Source organism: Peromyscus eremicus, chromosome 2, assembly GCF_949786415.1.
Source record: "Peromyscus eremicus chromosome 2, PerEre_H2_v1, whole genome shotgun sequence".
In the NCBI taxonomy this organism is placed as follows: domain Eukaryota; kingdom Metazoa; phylum Chordata; class Mammalia; order Rodentia; family Cricetidae; genus Peromyscus; species Peromyscus eremicus.
The window spans coordinates 103,945,850-103,964,652 of NC_081417.1; the positions used below are offsets into that span (position 1 = coordinate 103,945,850).

Genomic DNA, 18,803 nt, shown 5'->3' on the forward strand with positions numbered 1-18,803 from the left:
GGGAGAAACATCTTTTTTTTTTTTTTTTTTTGGATTTGGATTATGTGGTGGTTTGAATAGGAAAGGCCTCCATAGACTCATATGTTTGAATACTTGTCCCATGGGGAGTGGCACTATTAGGAGATATGGCTTTGTTGGAGCAGGTGTGGCATTTTTGTAGGAAGTGTGTCACTGTGGAGGTGGGCTTTGAGGTCTTACATGTTCAAGCTTGGTCTAATGTGACAGTTTCCTTTTTCTGCCTGTGGATCAAAATGTAGAACTCTCAGGTCCTTCTTCAGCATCATGTCTGCCTGCATGTTGCCATGTTTACCACAATGACGATAATGGACTTAACCTCTGAAGCGTAAGCCAGCCCCAATTAAATGTTTTTCTTTAAAAGAGTTGCTATGGTCATGGTGTCTCGTCACAGCAATAGAAACCCTAACTTAGACAGGAGCCATTCTCTTTCAAACCACCATAATTCACATCATATGTGTAAAGTAAAAGTATTGAAGTAACAGACTACAAAATTATCAAGAAATATAAATGAATAAGGCTAACATAGTTCATGCTATATTGTATTGTTCAGGTTCACAGGGAAAAAACACAAAACTTCATTATTTATGTGATTCTATTTATACAAAATGATACAAAAACAATAATATGTTCATTCACAAAAAACATTAGTCAGAGACTACTCCTAGGCTCTCTGGGTATGCTACATGTGCTATTGTAGTGTGTGCCTGACCTTGGATGCCCAGGCTGCACGGCCTTGGATGCCCAGGCTGCACAGCCTCATCTGGAGCTGCCCAAGTGCCGGCATCACAAGGCCATACAGCCTCCCGAGAAGCATGATTGAGGCAGCCTGCTGTCAGTAGGGCCTCCCAGATCCCTAGAGCCTAAGCCCCGGGGCCAGAGAGCCGGAAGAGCAGAATGCAGTGTGTGGCCTGGCGACTGGCACATGGCCTGGTGCCCCGGAGCCTCATGCTCGTCTCATTAGGCATGGTCCTGCTCTGGTGCTCAACCTGCTACAGATCCAGCAGAATGCCATGCTCCTCCCTGACAAGGTGATCGCCAACGTCTTCTCCTCTGCCTGGTGGGTGGCCCCATGCAGCCACAGTTGTTAGCCTTCTGTACCCCTATAGTGACGTCACCTGGGAGAACCACATAAGAGCGTGAGCCAGTGTAACATGCTGTACTGCAGTGTTCGTTGGCATCAATCGTGCCAATGCCCAATTGGTTTTCGCCAATAATGTCCAACTGTACTTGATTTTAACAGCCTGTCTTTGGGCCTGTGATGAACGATTGATTGCCCCAGAAGCAGCCTTAGGCTCAGGCTCACCATCGCCTTCCTAGCTACGCTGATCACTCAGTTTCTGGTATATGGTGGTGTCTGCCAGGATACATCCCCAGATTTCCTCTGTATTTGTTCTTGGCTCCCATGCGTATTTTTCTCAGGAGGCATCACAGTGGGAAACACAGGACAGCAGTTATCTATGGGTGATCCAGAAAAGCTCCACAGTGACTGAGCTTCAGAGCATGGTTCAGAGCAGAGGCAGGATGAGGAGACACTGGTGCTGGTGTGATGAAGACCTTTTTTCCTCAATGTCCCATTTAGACTGGGCTGACGATGATAAAAGACTCCTGAAGAAGTGCTCACATGGTCTCCACTAACAAATGGAGGCAAGGGCGACTTACATGAAAGTCTCACCTTGCTCACCCACCCTCATACCTGTCCGCACTGGAACATTCCATCCCAGGCTGAATGTGAGAGTGGGATGGAAGGCTAGCTTCCCAAGTATTATATTTTTTCATCAATCAGAGCAAGTGGCTGTATTCCAAAGCCTTGGATCAAAATGAATGACCAACCTGTGGTTTTGTGTCAGCGCCTAAAGGAGAGAGGTTGATAGTGCTTAACAGACATAAAGAATGTGTAGTAAGAATATTTGTTCAGAATTAAAATAGAGGGTTGTGTAAGGGGGGCGGGGAACAGCAGTGAGTTGAAGGACGGTCACATTCCCATTCCCAGTGCAGCCGCATCTCCAGGTCGCTCGCAGGTGGACTCTCACATGTGGGTCTCATCCGTGTGGGAACTACGCTTTTCATGGCCAGAGGTTTGTAGACAAGCCTACTGAGAGCCAAGGACAGCTCAATGTCGTGACTCCGCACTGTGATGCTGGACTTTTCACCTCCATTTACATGAAGTTTTGTCCAAGATCTGGACTAAGAGTGTCTCTGCTGTTTCAGTGTTAATGAGCCAAAATTGTTTCTGTCACTCCAGAGTGGAGAGGACTTTTCCACAGATGAGTGGAGCTTGCAATCTGTGATCACCTTGTAAAAGGTTGAGTGCACACATCACGTCACTGCATTAAACACGCAGTACCCTGTATGTGTTAATGGCATAGACCACATGGGACCTAATCTGCAAGTATTGGGTCTTCGGCTTCAAGTGCAATGTGTATGAAAACCAATCTGAGTCTTGTATTCTCTTAAATATTTTATTTATTTGTTTGTTTTTTGTTTGTTTGTTTATTTATTTATTTTAATGCATGAGCTCTTCCAGAGAAGGGTTCTCGGGTCATTTCAGAGCCGTGTGGAGGTGAGCTCAAAACACTAGTGTCAGCTGTGACGCTCCCTGGGTCACACCCTCCACTACACCCTAGTCCTCTGGCATACTCCAGTTCTATGAGTTTAGTAATTTTTACTTACAAATTTGCCTTTTTTTGTATTCTGCAATGCAAGTGGGTTTGTTTTGCTTCAATTCTGTGGCACTGACTCGATGAAGCAGAATTTGATCCCCAGGCAGAACAGGAGCTTGGCGCCTGTGTGGACATTTGGTTTGGGGTTCACTCACATGGTGATGTTCATTGGAGTTTTGCTTATCTTGTTTTGAAGTAAATGTCTGGAATAAATTGGTTTTCAAAAACTACTTTGGTTGAGAGAAAATGGGTTGTTCTGAACTTTGGAACAATCTTTGAAATTTCCTGAAAATGAAAACAAATGATTGATCCTTTGAAGGCATTCTTCAGCTAAGATTTAAGTGTCTTATAAAAACCACAAGTGACTAGAAGCAAAGCAAGTGAACTTGGTGATGTACTTGACTGTATCCAGTGAGGTGTTTCCTCTTAAACTGGAAATAAATCTGTTAGAAATAATGTAGCCAGACACTGTGAATCAAACAAAGGATGTACTGGCCAATAGTTTACTATAGGTACACTGAACCAAAGTGATTGAATTTGTAAAAATGGTAATTAGTACCAAACACATTCACTGTCCCAGATAGGAACACCCATTGACGTTCACGTTTATACTAAGTTTGCAGCATTGTGCTCTTTTCCCTTTCTTCAAATTGTTATTAAAGATTCAAAATCAAAAAATAAAGCTTGTCATAAAATATACAGAGGAAAAATTACTGAATATCATTAAGTGCCTACTGAATCATGAAATTACAGAAGTATAATTGGCAATAGGGTGTATAGTTCTATAATTAATGACATGGGTAGAGATATAAATCCAAATTAGGATTCCACACAAGGTAATGAGGACAGGAAATAGATTTTTATTTGCTGCTATTATGTATAGTCTGACAATCCATTTTGTGCCTGAGTAGAGAGGATACAGGTATAAGTCTCCCTGCTTTATCAGTAACATTTACACACAACAATTTTGGAAAGAGCTCAGACAATAGAAACATAGCTCAAAGATAATTTGAAGGATCTTTGCAACCACTCAAAGAAGACAAGACATAAACACAAAAGCAACGCATACCCTAGCCTACAAAGAAAGACCACAAGGAGATGGAACTTGTGGCTGTGTGCACATTTACTAAGTCAACCCATGTAACTTGAGAAAACAAACAAGAAAAGGTGGTGTCAGAATTAATTGTACAGTAAGAACATGAATAGAATGAAAATAAACTTAACAAATAGGAAAAAATATCTACTGCTCATCTAAAAACTAAGATAGACTACAATCTAATGACAATAGGTAGAAAACACAAAGATGGAAACAATGAAGAAAACTGCACAGAAAGGCAAATTTGATTAATAGTGTGCACAATAATCAAAGGAGTATTGCATTCAGAAAAGAAAGATAGAGCATTCCTTAAGTGAAACTATGAGAGACAAAAGAGAGACAGAGAAACAAGATGAACATACTTCAAAGTATATGTAGATTTGGGAAACGTCATATGCACATGTAAGTCATGTGTAAAATGAGAATGGAAAAATTGGATTGACAAAAAAAATGAAAAAAAAATATCCACAGAGATGTAACAAGTGAAGAAATGAAAAACTTAAAAAAAAATGAAACACATAATCAGAAGAACGACAAAATTAAATGTTTATGGACGGCTTCCAGCAAACCTTCATCAGAGACATCACCAGGGGCCAGCAACTGTCACAACAAAGGGCACATGGAGCTTACACCCAGGAGGAGGAGCACAACACCAATGTATTCAGACCATTCAGCTAAAGAGAGTAGGGATCTCAATAAATATATAAGGAGTGAATGAAGGAGAGATACATATAGCCTGAGAAGAGAGAAACAAAACATAAAAAAAATAAAGAGAGGCCAACAACTCAGAGAACTCCATAGATATCCAGAAAAAAAAAAAATTCTCACAACGCACTGAAAAAAGGATATTATAATAATCCAGAAAGGGGAGGGAGCAGAGAGGGTAATGTCCGGGGAGGAGGAATTGAAACTTCTGTTTTGGTTCATGAGGGACAGAGGATCTGAAGAGTACCAGAGACTGGGTCACTTCAAGAAAGCACACAGAGGCAGAGCAAGGGGCTGTCTATCTGAGGACAGGAAATGCCATTGCATTGGGCTGAGTGTGTGGTTCAAGCAAAAGGAGGCAGAGAGCTGCCCAGCGGGAGCGCGATCCTCCTGCTTCAAGTCCCTCTGGGCTGAAGTCAGCGCTGGCTGGTTCGGGAGCACGCGTGGGGCAAGCCCTGACCCGTGCCCTCTTTGGGACCCTCTTCCTTCCCGGGCAGAGCTCTCCTCTTTCCCACCCCTCACTTCCGGGTTCCCCAGGTTCCCAGCTCCTGCGGGAGAGCAGGAAGGCTACCAAGTCCCAAACACACCACTCGCGGGGAGCTTGAGACCAGAGGAAAGCATAACCAAACAAAGTGGGGCTCCCTGGGATTGGAGCCTCCACATTTGGCCCGCAATGAGTCCTCTGTCCAAGCGAGTCCGTGTGGGCTTGGATTCCAGGCCCCCGTGTGCCGAACCCAAAGAACTCAGGCAGGACGAGGCCGGCGGTCGATCGGGCTCCTGTGCGGCGCTCGATTTCGGGCGAATGGACGAGCCTGCTCAGCCAGAGCCCAAACAATGCTGGAGCCTTCAGCCTGCACTATTAAAGTAGAAACCAAAACTCCGTGCCCAATGGGTCTGCAGCCTTGCTTTACGCGCGCGCCCCCTGTCGGCCAGATCCGGAATCGTTACGCTTGGGCATGGTGCCTGGGCTTCCCCTCCTCCTGGGAGTGATGCTGGGCTGCAGCACAGCCTGCTCACTTGACAGGGGTGCATCTTGGAGACTGCACCTGCAGAGCAGGGAAAGCGCCAGGTTGTTAGGGCAGCTGAAAAGCCTGCCGGGCCACCAGTGCCTGCAGGACAGAATGGATTTCAGATGTCCCTGGAAGAAAGGGCGGATCACCCAAGGGAAGCAGAAAGAAGATGCCACCTGTTGCCACTCGGAGATGCTCAGGCAGCTCCTCCAGCTCTTCGGGACAGAGGCCAGCAGAGATGCCTGGGCAGAGAGGCCGCTTGGGCAACTTGTCACTAGTCTGTTGAGTGGCCTGGAAGCGCTGGAGGGGAGAGCAGCAGAGCCAAGCCCGTCCTGTGCGCCTCCTTTGGCCATGGCCATCCGCACCTACTTTTTGGGCATCTCCCGCTATCTCGAGGGAAAGGGATATAGCCCTTGCTCCTGGGAGATCGTCAGAGCGGAAATGCAAGTGGCCCTTTCAACATTCCCAGTGCCTGCAGAGAGAAGCCCCAAGAAGAGAAGAAGGTCCATGGAGGAATCCCCGCTGCTCAGGTGACAGCATGCTCAGGGCCTCAAGTCCTCAAGTCGGAAAACACAGTCGACTCCGGAACCGGATGAAAGGGGTCCGAATGGAAAAGGAGGACACGAGCATCCATTTCTTGGAAGCATCCCGACGAACATCACGCTCTACGAATGGGAGACTTGAAGGGCTGGGTGTGCCATATCACATCTGTTTCCTAATAAAGCTATGATTCCAAATCTTCTCGATCGGTTTCCATTCCTGGTTGGGGTCGGGCACCAGCCACGGGTGGGAAAGATTTTTCCACGTGGCAGCATGGATTGAAGCTGAGCGGGTCCTGGCTTCCTTCTGTTAGCTAGGAACTCAAGACTCTGGAGTCTGGAGGCAGAAGGCTGCCTCCTCTTTGCTCACTGAAAGGGCCCTAGGGAGAGGGATTGCAAAGCCCCTGGATGAATGCTGCCAGCATGGCCCTCGTGCAAGACCTGGGCGTTGCGCGTCTCTGTGCCTTCCAAGACAGGAGACGCCAACTGTGTCCCTGGTGTTGGCAAGATGGGTGGCCATCACTCGAGGAGGAGTAAGGGTCCAGCGATTCACCTGGGGTGGTGCACTGGGACCGGGTGACTAGACCGTCCTAATACTCCAGGAGACACACAAGACTCTGCCCTGTTCGCTCAGCCTGCTTCTGTTCTCACAGGACAGCAGTGCCTTGGGCTTATCAGCCCAAAGCTAGCCACTGGGTGACCAGAGGCAGGAGGAGGCAAGTGTAGGAACACTGAGGAGACCCTTCCTGGTCACCCTCTTTGTGGCCCTGCTGCTTGCCAGCTTGCTCAGACATGTCTCTTGTGCTTTCCCTTCCCTTTATCCTGTGGAGACACACAGGTGCGTCAAATAGCAATATGGGCCTGGTATGGAGAATGAGACTCACAGAAGATGTCAGCTATTGAAGTTCACAGACTCTAGGCGACTTTCAAGAAGCACTGCAGCAGACAGACTCAGGAAGGAATCTAGGCTGTTGAGTGCAGGAGTGTGTGTGTGCCTGTGTGCGTGTGCCTGTGTGTGTGTGTGTGTGTGTGTGTGTGTGTGTGTGTGTGTGTTTGGTGGCTATGAGGCAAGGCCACCCGTAGACAAGCTGACCCAAAGGCCCCAGGAGGTGGGGAGGCCTGATCATGTAAGTCCTTGCAGGGCACCACAGTGACCCAGACACCACACTGGCCGGCCAGGCAGCCCTGCCTTCTTCACAGACTCCTTCTCTCTAAAGCCAGGGCTGGGGTGCTTGGAGTCTGCCCGGTGCACTTGCAAGGTTCCTGCCACACTCCTCGGGCTCTCCTCAGGGTACCGAGTTCTGGGTTCTGCTGCTGATGCCCACTAAGAGCCACCGAGAAGTGAAGGCTGTCTTCTGGTCTCCTATCCTCTGTCCCCAGCTGCCTTCTCCACTGCCAGGGCACATTCACCTCCCAGCCTCCCCTTACTGATCCATTCCCCACAAGAAGCAGAATTCCCAGACAGGACACTGGGCTCAAGACTGAGTTGCTAACACATCCCTGGGAAGTCTGCTCACAGGACTTTCCTAGGAGCCCCTCGTGAGGGGTCTTGTAGAGCCTGGCCTTCCTCTTGTCCAAAGGTCCCATTCTAGGCCATCCCAAGAGAAGAGAGCCATGCCTCATGCAGACCCAGGTCTTCCCTGGCCAAAATGATCATCTGATGACTGAGAACCCACTGAGAAGCCCAAGAGCTCAGGTGCCCCACAGGCCACCCCTGTCCCACTGGAAGGAGCACCCCGGGCTATTGAAAAATGGAGGCATCCCCACAAGAAGCTCAGACTACACCAAGCAGCACAGCCAGATAGAGGCAGCACATGAGCTGTGAGCACTGTGGCTCCCGGCCTGGGCCTTTTCCTGGAGAGGCAGCCTGGTGCAAGAGATGCTGTGGATACCCAGCAGGTGGCTTCTGGAACTTCCCAGTGCCTGTGGTCCCCCAGTACTTCATTCAACTTCCAAGGTGGTGTCAGTTCCCGGGTTGCACGTCCCTTTCCCATTCCTGTTCGCTGTTTGGAGTTTTTGGGAGTTGAGAGACATTGGTGCTTTCCCCACTCTCAATCTTCCTGAAAACCACCTGTGCAGGTGCTGCTGTTGTGCCTGAGGTCAGCTTCTTGGGATCAGAGTGTCCTTGGATCTGCCCGGGAGTCATGAAGTTGCCTGGGGAAGAGGAGAAGGCAGCTGAGCTGAGCGGGGCTGACTGACTCCTGGGGTCCCATGTCCTTGTGAGTGAAGAAGGGTCAGCGGCAGAGGGACAGAGGACCTCCCTCTGGGACCACTGCTGCTGGGGTGAAGAAGGGCAAAGGAGGCCCTGGGAACTCCTGAAAGCCTGCTGGGCAAACAGTTGTTTCAGGTTGCCCTGCACTGTTTCCCACAAAACTCCATCAGAGTCACCAGGCTCCACCCACTGACACAGCAGAGAAGCTCTTGGAGCCTCAGGCCTGCAAGAGGAGCCCAATGCCAATGCTTTAGGACCATTCAGCTAAAGACAGGAGAGATCTGACTAAACGTTTCAAGAGAGAATGAGGGAGAGGTCCATATAGCCAGGAACGATAGAAAAATATATAAAATAAAATAAAATAAAATAAAATAAAATAAAATAAAATAAAATAAAATAAAATAAAATAAAATAAATAGAGAACCCGACAATCCCTAGTACTCCCTAGACACCCAGTGAAAGAATTTCTGCAAGCAGGCTGAGAAGAAGAGGACATCATCATAATCCGGGTGGGGGAGGTCCGGGCCGGGGCGGGGCGGCTGGAGTCACTAGGAGGGGTGTTCAAACTTGTGTTTCCGTTCCAGAGGGTCAGTGGATCTGAGGAGTACCAGAGATTTGTCACTTCAAGAAAGCACACTGGGGCAGAGCAAGGGGCTGTCTATCTGAGGACAGGAAATGCCATTGCATTGGGCTGAGTGTGTGGTTCAAGCAAAAGGAGGCAGAGAGCTGCCCAGAGGGAGCGCGATCCTCCTGCTTCAAGTCCCTCTGGGCTGAAGTCAGCGCTGGCTGGTTCGGGAGCACGCGTGGGGCAAGCCCTGACCCGTGCCCTCTTTGGGACCCTCTTCCTTCCCGGGCAGAGCTCTCCTCTTTCCCACCCCTCACTTCCGGGTTCCCCAGGTTCCCAGCTCCTGCGGGAGAGCAGGAAGGCTACCAAGTCCCAAACACACCACTCGCGGGGAGCTTGAGACCAGAGGAAAGCATAACCAAACAAAGTGGGGCTCCCTGGGATTGGAGCCTCCACATTTGGCCCGCAATAAGTCCTCTGTCCAAGCGAGATCGTGTGGGCTTAGATTCCAGGCGCCCGTGGGCCGAACCCAAAGAGCTCAGGCAGGACGAGGCCGGCGGTCGATCGGGCTCCTGTGCGGTGCTCGATTTCGGGCGAATGGACGAGCCCGCTCAGCCAGAGCCCAAACAATGCTGGAGCCTTCAGCCTGCACTATTAAAGTAGAAACCAAAACTCCGTGCCCAATGGGTCTGCAGCCTTGCTTTACGCGCGCGCCCCCTGTCGGCCAGATCCGGAATCGTTACGCTTGGGCATGGTGCCTGGGCTTCCCCTCCTCCTGGGAGTGATGCTGGGCTGCAGCACAGCCTGCTCACTTGACAGGGGTGCATCTTGGAGACTGCACCTGCAGAGCAGGGAAAGCGCCAGGTTGTTAGGGCAGCTGAAAAGCCTGCCGGGCCACCAGTGCCTGCAGGACAGAATGGATTTCAGATGTCCCTGGAAGAAAGGGCGGATCACCCAAGGGAAGCAGAAAGAAGATGCCACCTGTTGCCACTCGGAGATGCTCAGGCAGCTCCTCCAGCTCTTCGGGACAGAGGCCAGCAGAGATGCCTGGGCAGAGAGGCCGCTTGGGCAACTTGTCACTAGTCTGTTGAGTGGCCTGGAAGCGCTGGAGGGGAGAGCAGCAGAGCCAAGCCCGTCCTGTGCGCCTCCTTTGGCCATGGCCATCCGCACCTACTTTTTGGGCATCTCTCGCTATCTCGAGGGAAAGGGATATAGCCCTTGCTCCTGGGAGATCGTCAGAGCGGAAATGCAAGTGGCCCTTTCAACATTCCCAGTGCCTGCAGAGAGAAGCCCCAAGAAGAGAAGAAGGTCCATGGAGGAATCCCCGCTGCTCAGGTGACAGCATGCTCAGGGCCTCAAGTCCTCAAGTCGGAAAACACAGTCGACTCCGGAACCGGATGAAAGGGGTCCGAATGGAAAAGGAGGACACGAGCATCCATTTCTTGGAAGCATCCCGACGAACATCACGCTCTACGAATGGGAGACTTGAAGGGCTGGGTGTGCCATATCACATCTGTTTCCTAATAAAGCTATGATTCCAAATCTTCTCGATCGGTTTCCATTCCTGGTTGGGGTCGGGCACCAGCCACGGGTGGGAAAGATTTTTCCACGTGGCAGCATGGATTGAAGCTGAGCGGGTCCTGGCTTCCTTCTGTTAGCTAGGAACTCAAGACTCTGGAGTCTGGAGGCAGAAGGCTGCCTCCTCTTTGCTCACTGAAAGGGCCCTAGGGAGAGGGATTGCAAAGCCCCTGGATGAATGCTGCCAGCATGGCCCTCGTGCAAGACCTGGGCGTTGCGCGTCTCTGTGCCTTCCAAGACAGGAGACGCCAACTGTGTCCCTGGTGTTGGCAAGATGGGTGGCCATCACTCGAGGAGGAGTAAGGGTCCAGCGATTCACCTGGGGTGGTGCACTGGGACCGGGTGACTAGACCGTCCTAATACTCCAGGAGACACACAAGACTCTGCCCTGTTCGCTCAGCCTGCTTCTGTTCTCACAGGACAGCAGTGCCTTGGGCTTATCAGCCCAAAGCTAGCCACTGGGTGACCAGAGGCAGGAGGAGGCAAGTGTAGGAACACTGAGGAGACCCTTCCTGGTCACCCTCTTTGTGGCCCTGCTGCTTGCCAGCTTGCTCAGACATGTCTCTTGTGCTTTCCCTTCCCTTTATCCTGTGGAGACACACAGGTGCGTCAAATAGCAATATGGGCCTGGTATGGAGAATGAGACTCACAGAAGATGTCAGCTATTGAAGTTCACAGACTCTAGGCGACTTTCAAGAAGCACTGCAGCAGACAGACTCAGGAAGGAATCTAGGCTGTTATGTGCAGGAGTGTGTGTGTGCCTGTGTGCGTGTGCCTGTGTGTGTGTGTGTGTGTGTGTGTGTGTGTGTGTGTGTGTGTGTGTGTTTGGTGGCTATGAGGCAAGGCCACCCATAGACAAGCTGACCCAAAGGCCCCAGGAGGTGGGGAGGCCTGATCATGTAAGTCCTTGCAGGGCACCACAGTGACCCAGACACCACACTGGCCGGCCAGGCAGCCCTGCCTTCTTCACAGACTCCTTCTCTCTAAAGCCAGGGCTGGGGTGCTTGGAGTCTGCCCGGTGCACTTGCAAGGTTCCTGCCACACTCCTCGGGCTCTCCTCAGGGTACCGAGTTCTGGGTTCTGCTGCTGATGCCCACTAAGAGCCACCGAGAAGTGAAGGCTGACTTCTGGTCTCCTATCCTCTGTCCCCAGCTGCCTTCTCCACTGCCAGGGCACATTCACATCCCAGCCTCCCCTTACTGATCCATTCCCCACAAGAAGCAGAATTCCCAGACAGGACACTGGGCTCAAGACTGAGTTGCAAACACATCCCTGGGAAGTCTGCTCACAGGACTTTCCTAGGAGCCCCTCGTGAGGGGTCTTGTAGAGCCTGGCCTTCCTCTTGTCCAAAGGTCCCATTCTAGGCCATCCCAAGAGAAGAGAGCCATGCCTCATGCAGACCCAGGTCTTCCCTGGCCAAAATGATCATCTGATGACTGAGAACCCACTGAGAAGCCCAAGAGCTCAGGTGCCCCACAGGCCACCCCTGTCCCACTGGAAGGAGCACCCCGGGCTATTGAAAAATGGAGGCATCCCCACAAGAAGCTCAGACTACACCAAGCAGCACAGCCAGATAGAGGCAGCACATGAGCTGTGAGCACTGTGGCTCCCGGCCTGGGCCTTTTCCTGGAGAGGCAGCCTGGTGCAAGAGATGCTGTGGATACCCAGCAGGTGGCTTCTGGAACTTCCCAGTGCCTGTGGTCCCCCAGTACTTCATTCAACTTCCAAGGTGGTGTCAGTTCCCGGGTTGCACGTCCCTTTCCCATTCCTGTTCGCTGTTTGGAGTTTTTGGGAGTTGAGAGACATTGGTGCTTTCCCCACTCTCAATCTTCCTGAAAACCACCTGTGCAGGTGCTGCTGTTGTGCCTGAGGTCAGCTTCTTGGGATCAGAGTGTCCTCGGGTCTGCCCGGGAGTCATGAAGTTGCCTGGGGAAGAGGAGAAGGCAGCTGAGCTGAGCGGGGCTGACTGACTCCTGGGGTCCCATGTCCTTGTGAGTGAAGAAGGGTCAGCGGCAGAGGGACAGAGGACCTCCCTCTGGGACCACTGCTGCTGGGGTGAAGAAGGGCAAAGGAGGCCCTGGGAACTCCTGAAAGCCTGCTGGGCAAACAGTTGTTTCAGGTTGCCCTGCATTGTTTCCCACAAAACTCCATCAGAGTCACCAGGCTCCACCCACTGACACAGCAGAGAAGCTCTTGGAGCCTCAGGCCTGCAAGAGGAGCCCAATGCCAATGCTTTAGGACCATTCAGCTAAAGACAGGAGAGATCTGACTAAACGTTTCAAGAGAGAATGAGGGAGAGGTCCATATAGCCAGGAACGATAGAAAAATATATAAAATAAAATAAAATAAAATAAAATAAAATAAAATAAAATAAATAGAGAACCCGACAATCCCTAGTACTCCCTAGACACCCAGTGAAAGAATTTCTGCAAGCAGGCTGAGAAGAAGAGGACATCATCATAATCCGGGTGGGGGAGGTCCGGGCCGGGGCGGGGCGGCTGGAGTCACTAGGAGGGGTGTTCAAACTTGTGTTTCCGTTCCAGAGGGTCAGTGGATCTGAGGAGTACCAGAGATTTGTCACTTCAAGAAAGCACACTGGGGCAGAGCAAGGGGCTGTCTATCTGAGGACAGGAAATGCCATTGCATTGGGCTGAGTGTGTGGTTCAAGCAAAAGGAGGCAGAGAGCTGCCCAGAGGGAGCGCGATCCTCCTGCTTCAAGTCCCTCTGGGCTGAAGTCAGCGCTGGCTGGTTCGGGAGCACGCGTGGGGCAAGCCCTGACCCGTGCCCTCTTTGGGACCCTCTTCCTTCCCGGGCAGAGCTCTCCTCTTTCCCACCCCTCACTTCCGGGTTCCCCAGGTTCCCAGCTCCTGCGGGAGAGCAGGAAGGCTACCAAGTCCCAAACACACCACTCGCGGGGAGCTTGAGACCAGAGGAAAGCATAACCAAACAAAGTGGGGCTCCCTGGGATTGGAGCCTCCACATTTGGCCCGCAATGAGTCCTCTGTCCAAGCGAGATCGTGTGGGCTTAGATTCCAGGCGCCCGTGGGCCGAACCCAAAGAGCTCAGGCAGGACGAGGCCGGCGGTCGATCGGGCTCCTGTGCGGCGCTCGATTTCGGGCGAATGGACGAGCCCGCTCAGCCAGAGCCCAAACAATGCTGGAGCCTTCAGCCTGCACTATTAAAGTAGAAACCAAAACTCCGTGCCCAATGGGTCTGCAGCCTTGCTTTACGCGCGCGCCCCCTGTCGGCCAGATCCGGAATCGTTACGCTTGGGCATGGTGCCTGGGCTTCCCCTCCTCCTGGGAGTGATGCTGGGCTGCAGCACAGCCTGCTCACTTGACAGGGGTGCATCTTGGAGACTGCACCTGCAGAGCAGGGAAAGCGCCAGGTTGTTAGGGCAGCTGAAAAGCCTGCCGGGCCACCAGTGCCTGCAGGACAGAATGGATTTCAGATGTCCCTGGAAGAAAGGGCGGATCACCCAAGGGAAGCAGAAAGAAGATGCCACCTGTTGCCACTCGGAGATGCTCAGGCAGCTCCTCCAGCTCTTCGGGACAGAGGCCAGCAGAGATGCCTGGGCAGAGAGGCCGCTTGGGCAACTTGTCACTAGTCTGTTGAGTGGCCTGGAAGCGCTGGAGGGGAGAGCAGCAGAGCCAAGCCCGTCCTGTGCGCCTCCTTTGGCCATGGCCATCCGCACCTACTTTTTGGGCATCTCTCGCTATCTCGAGGGAAAGGGATATAGCCCTTGCTCCTGGGAGATCGTCAGAGCGGAAATGCAAGTGGCCCTTTCAACATTCCCAGTGCCTGCAGAGAGAAGCCCCAAGAAGAGAAGAAGGTCCATGGAGGAATCCCCGCTGCTCAGGTGACAGCATGCTCAGGGCCTCAAGTCCTCAAGTCGGAAAACACAGTCGACTCCGGAACCGGATGAAAGGGGTCCGAATGGAAAAGGAGGACACGAGCATCCATTTCTTGGAAGCATCCCGACGAACATCACGCTCTACGAATGGGAGACTTGAAGGGCTGGGTGTGCCATATCACATCTGTTTCCTAATAAAGCTATGATTCCAAATCTTCTCGATCGGTTTCCATTCCTGGTTGGGGTCCGGCACCAGCCACGGGTGGGAAAGATTTTTCCACGTGGCAGCATGGATTGAAGCTGAGCGGGTCCTGGCTTCCTTCTGTTAGCTAGGAACTCAAGACTCTGGAGTCTGGAGGCAGAAGGCTGCCTCCTCTTTGCTCACTGAAAGGGCCCTAGGGAGAGGGATTGCAAAGCCCCTGGATGAATGCTGCCAGCATGGCCCTCGTGCAAGACCTGGGCGTTGCGCGTCTCTGTGCCTTCCAAGACAGGAGACGCCAACTGTGTCCTTGGTGTTGTCAAGATGGGTGGCCATCACTCTAGGAGGAGTAAGGGTCCAGCGATTCACCTGGGGTGGTGCACTGGGACCGGGTGACTAGACCGTCCTAATACTCCAGGAGACACACAAGACTCTGCCCTGTTCGCTCAGCCTGCTTCTGTTCTCACAGGACAGCAGTGCCTTGGGCTTATCAGCCCAAAGCTAGCCACTGGGTGACCAGAGGCAGGAGGAGGCAAGTGTAGGAACACTGAGGAGACCCTTCCTGGTCACCCTCTTTGTGGCCCTGCTGCTTGCCAGCTTGCTCAGACATGTCTCTTGTGCTTTCCCTTCCCTTTATCCTGTGGAGACACACAGGTGCGTCAAATAGCAATATGGGCCTGGTATGGAGAATGAGACTCACAGAAGATGTCAGCTATTGAAGTTCACAGACTCTAGGCGACTTTCAAGAAGCACTGCAGCAGACAGACTCAGGAAGGAATCTAGGCTGTTGAGTGCAGGAGTGTGTGTGTGCCTGTGTGCGTGTGCCTGTGTGTGTGTGTGTGTGTGTGTGTGTGTGTGTGTGTGTGTGTTTGGTGGCTATGAGGCAAGGCCACCCGTAGACAAGCTGACCCAAAGGCCCCAGGAGGTGGGGAGGCCTGATCATGTAAGTCCTTGCAGGGCACCACAGTGACCCAGACACCACACTGGCCGGCCAGGCAGCCCTGCCTTCTTCACAGACTCCTTCTCTCTAAAGCCAGGGCTGGGGTGCTTGGAGTCTGCCCGGTGCACTTGCAAGGTTCCTGCCACACTCCTCGGGCTCTCCTCAGGGTACCGAGTTCTGGGTTCTGCTGCTGATGCCCACTAAGAGCCACCGAGAAGTGAAGGCTGTCTTCTGGTCTCCTATCCTCTGTCCCCAGCTGCCTTCTCCACTGCCAGGGCACATTCACCTCCCAGCCTCCCCTTACTGATCCATTCCCCACAAGAAGCAGAATTCCCAGACAGGACACTGGGCTCAAGACTGAGTTGCAAACACATCCCTGGGAAGTCTGCTCACAGGACTTTCCTAGGAGCCCCTCGTGAGGGGTCTTGTAGAGCCTGGCCTTCCTCTTGTCCAAAGGTCCCATTCTAGGCCATCCCAAGAGAAGAGAGCCATGCCTCATGCAGACCCAGGTCTTCCCTGGCCAAAATGATCATCTGATGACTGAGAACCCACTGAGAAGCCCAAGAGCTCAGGTGCCCCACAGGCCACCCCTGTCCCACTGGAAGGAGCACCCCGGGCTATTGAAAAATGGAGGCATCCCCACAAGAAGCTCAGACTACACCAAGCAGCACAGCCAGATAGAGGCAGCACATGAGCTGTGAGCACTGTGGCTCCCGGCCTGGGCCTTTTCCTGGAGAGGCAGCCTGGTGCAAGAGATGCTGTGGATACCCAGCAGGTGGCTTCTGGAACTTCCCAGTGCCTGTGGTCCCCCAGTACTTCATTCAACTTCCAAGGTGGTGTCAGTTCCCGGGTTGCACGTCCCTTTCCCATTCCTGTTCGCTGTTTGGAGTTTTTGGGAGTTGAGAGACATTGGTGCTTTCCCCACTCTCAATCTTCCTGAAAACCACCTGTGCAGGTGCTGCTGTTGTGCCTGAGGTCAGCTTCTTGGGATCAGAGTGTCCTCGGGTCTGCCCGGGAGTCATGAAGTTGCCTGGGGAAGAGGAGAAGGCAGCTGAGCTGAGCGGGGCTGACTGACTCCTGGGGTCCCATGTCCTTGTGAGTGAAGAAGGGTCAGCGGCAGAGGGACAGAGGACCTCCCTCTGGGACCACTGCTGCTGGGGTGAAGAAGGGCAAAGGAGGCCCTGGGAACTCCTGAAAGCCTGCTGGGCAAACAGTTGTTTCAGGTTGCCCTGCATTGTTTCCCACAAAACTCCATCAGAGTCACCAGGCTCCACCCACTGACACAGCAGAGAAGCTCTTGGAGCCTCAGGCCTGCAAGAGGAGCCCAATGCCAATGCTTTAGGACCATTCAGCTAAAGACAGGAGAGATCTGACTAAACGTTTCAAGAGAGAATGAGGGAGAGGTCCATATAGCCAGGAACGATAGAAAAATATATAAAATAAAATAAAATAAAATAAAATAAAATAAAATAAAATAAAATAAAATAAATAGAGAACCCGACAATCCCTAGTACTCCCTAGACACCCAGTGAAAGAATTTCTGCAAGCAGGCTGAGAAGAAGAGGACATCATCATAATCCGGGTGGGGGAGGTCCGGGCCGGGGCGGGGCGGCTGGAGTCACTAGGAGGGGTGTTCAAACTTGTGTTTCCGTTCCAGAGGGTCAGTGGATCTGAGGAGTACCAGAGATTTGTCACTTCAAGAAAGCACACTGGGGCAGAGCAAGGGGCTGTCTATCTGAGGACAGGAAATGCCATTGCATTGGGCTGAGTGTGTGGTTCAAGCAAAAGGAGGCAGAGAGCTGCCCAGAGGGAGCGCGATCCTCCTGCTTCAAGTCCCTCTGGGCTGAAGTCAGCGCTGGCTGGTTCGGGAGCACGCGTGGGGCAAGCCCTGACCCGTGCCCTCTTTGGGACCCTCTTCCTTCCCGGGCAGAGCTCTCCTCTTTCCCACCCCTCACTTCCGGGTTCCCCAGGTTCCCAGCTCCTGCGGGAGAGCAGGAAGGCTACCAAGTCCCAAACACACCACTCGCGGGGAGCTTGAGACCAGAGGAAAGCATAACCAAACAAAGTGGGGCTCCCTGGGATTGGAGCCTCCACATTTGGCCCGCAATGAGTCCTCTGTCCAAGCGAGATCGTGTGGGCTTAGATTCCAGGCGCCCGTGGGCCGAACCCAAAGAGCTCAGGCAGGACGAGGCCGGCGGTCGATCGGGCTCCTGTGCGGCGCTCGATTTCGGGCGAATGGACGAGCCCGCTCAGCCAGAGCCCAAACAATGCTGGAGCCTTCAGCCTGCACTATTAAAGTAGAAACCAAAACTCCGTGCCCAATGGGTCTGCAGCCTTGCTTTACGCGCGCGCCCCCTGTCGGCCAGATCCGGAATCGTTACGCTTGGGCATGGTGCCTGGGCTTCCCCTCCTCCTGGGAGTGATGCTGGGCTGCAGCACAGCCTGCTCACTTGACAGGGGTGCATCTTGGAGACTGCACCTGCAGAGCAGGGAAAGCGCCAGGTTGTTAGGGCAGCTGAAAAGCCTGCCGGGCCACCAGTGCCTGCAGGACAGAATGGATTTCAGATGTCCCTGGAAGAAAGGGCGGATCACCCAAGGGAAGCAGAAAGAAGATGCCACCTGTTGCCACTCGGAGATGCTCAGGCAGCTCCTCCAGCTCTTCGGGACAGAGGCCAGCAGAGATGCCTGGGCAGAGAGGCCGCTTGGGCAACTTGTCACTAGTCTGTTGAGTGGCCTGGAAGCGCTGGAGGGGAGAGCAGCAGAGCCAAGCCCGTCCTGTGTGCCTCCTTTGGCCATGGCCATCCGCACCTACTTTTTGGGCATCTCTCGCTATCTCGAGGGAAAGGGATATAGCCCTTGCTCCTGGGAGATCGTCAGAGCGGAAATGCAAGTGGCCCTTTCAACATTCCCAGTGCCTGCAGAGAGAAGCCCCAAGAAGAGAAGAAGGTCCATGGAGGAATCCCCGCTGCTCAGGTGACAGCATGCTCAGGGCCTCAAGTCCTCAAGTCGGAAAACACAGTCGACTCCGGAACCGGATGAAAGGGGTCCGAATGGAAAAGGAGGACACGAGCATCCATTTCTTGGAAGCATCCCGACGAACATCACGCTCTACGAATGGGAGACTTGAAGGGCTGGGTGTGCCATATCACATCTGTTTCCTAATAAAGCTATGATTCCAAATCTTCTCGATCGGTTTCCATTCCTGGTTGGGGTCCGGCACCAGCCACGGGTGGGAAAGATTTTTCCACGTGGCAGCATGGATTGAAGCTGAGCGGGTCCTGGCTTCCTTCTGTTAGCTAGGAACTCAAGACTCTGGAGTCTGGAGGCAGAAGGCTGCCTCCTCTTTGCTCACTGAAAGGGCCCTAGGGAGAGGGATTGCAAAGCCCCTGGATGAATGCTGCCAGCATGGCCCTCGTGCAAGACCTGGG

The 18,803-nt window shown here is 52.6% G+C and overlaps 3 protein-coding genes and 1 pseudogene across 3 annotated transcripts; all 4 read left to right on the forward strand.

Annotated features, from left to right (window-relative positions):
* Positions 1-755: 755 nt before the first annotated feature.
* Positions 756-1,508, forward strand: LOC131905017 (insulin-induced gene 1 protein-like; annotated as a pseudogene).
* Positions 1,509-9,721: 8,213 nt separating this feature from the next.
* LOC131904808 (interferon alpha-1-like) lies at positions 9,722-10,144 on the forward strand. Its single transcript, XM_059255828.1, has one exon. It carries the CDS (start codon positions 9,722-9,724, stop codon positions 10,142-10,144), a length of 423 nt encoding a protein of 140 aa, XP_059111811.1.
* A 3,679-nt stretch (positions 10,145-13,823) lies between these two features.
* Positions 13,824-14,246, forward strand: LOC131904809 (interferon alpha-1-like). The gene has a single exon (XM_059255829.1). The coding sequence runs from the start codon at positions 13,824-13,826 to the stop codon at positions 14,244-14,246; it is 423 nt and encodes a 140-aa protein (XP_059111812.1).
* A 3,683-nt stretch (positions 14,247-17,929) lies between these two features.
* On the forward strand, positions 17,930-18,352 carry LOC131904810 (interferon alpha-1-like). Its single transcript, XM_059255830.1, has one exon. It carries the CDS (start codon positions 17,930-17,932, stop codon positions 18,350-18,352), a length of 423 nt encoding a protein of 140 aa, XP_059111813.1.
* Positions 18,353-18,803: the final 451 nt, after the last annotated feature.

Bases quoted from the DNA above. Each gene is read 5' to 3' on its own strand.
- LOC131904808 (XM_059255828.1), top strand. From the start codon at position 9,722: ATGGATTTCAGATGTCCCTGGAAGAAAGGGCGGATCACCCAAGGGAAG.
- LOC131904809 (XM_059255829.1), top strand. From the start codon at position 13,824: ATGGATTTCAGATGTCCCTGGAAGAAAGGGCGGATCACCCAAGGGAAG.
- LOC131904810 (XM_059255830.1), top strand. From the start codon at position 17,930: ATGGATTTCAGATGTCCCTGGAAGAAAGGGCGGATCACCCAAGGGAAG.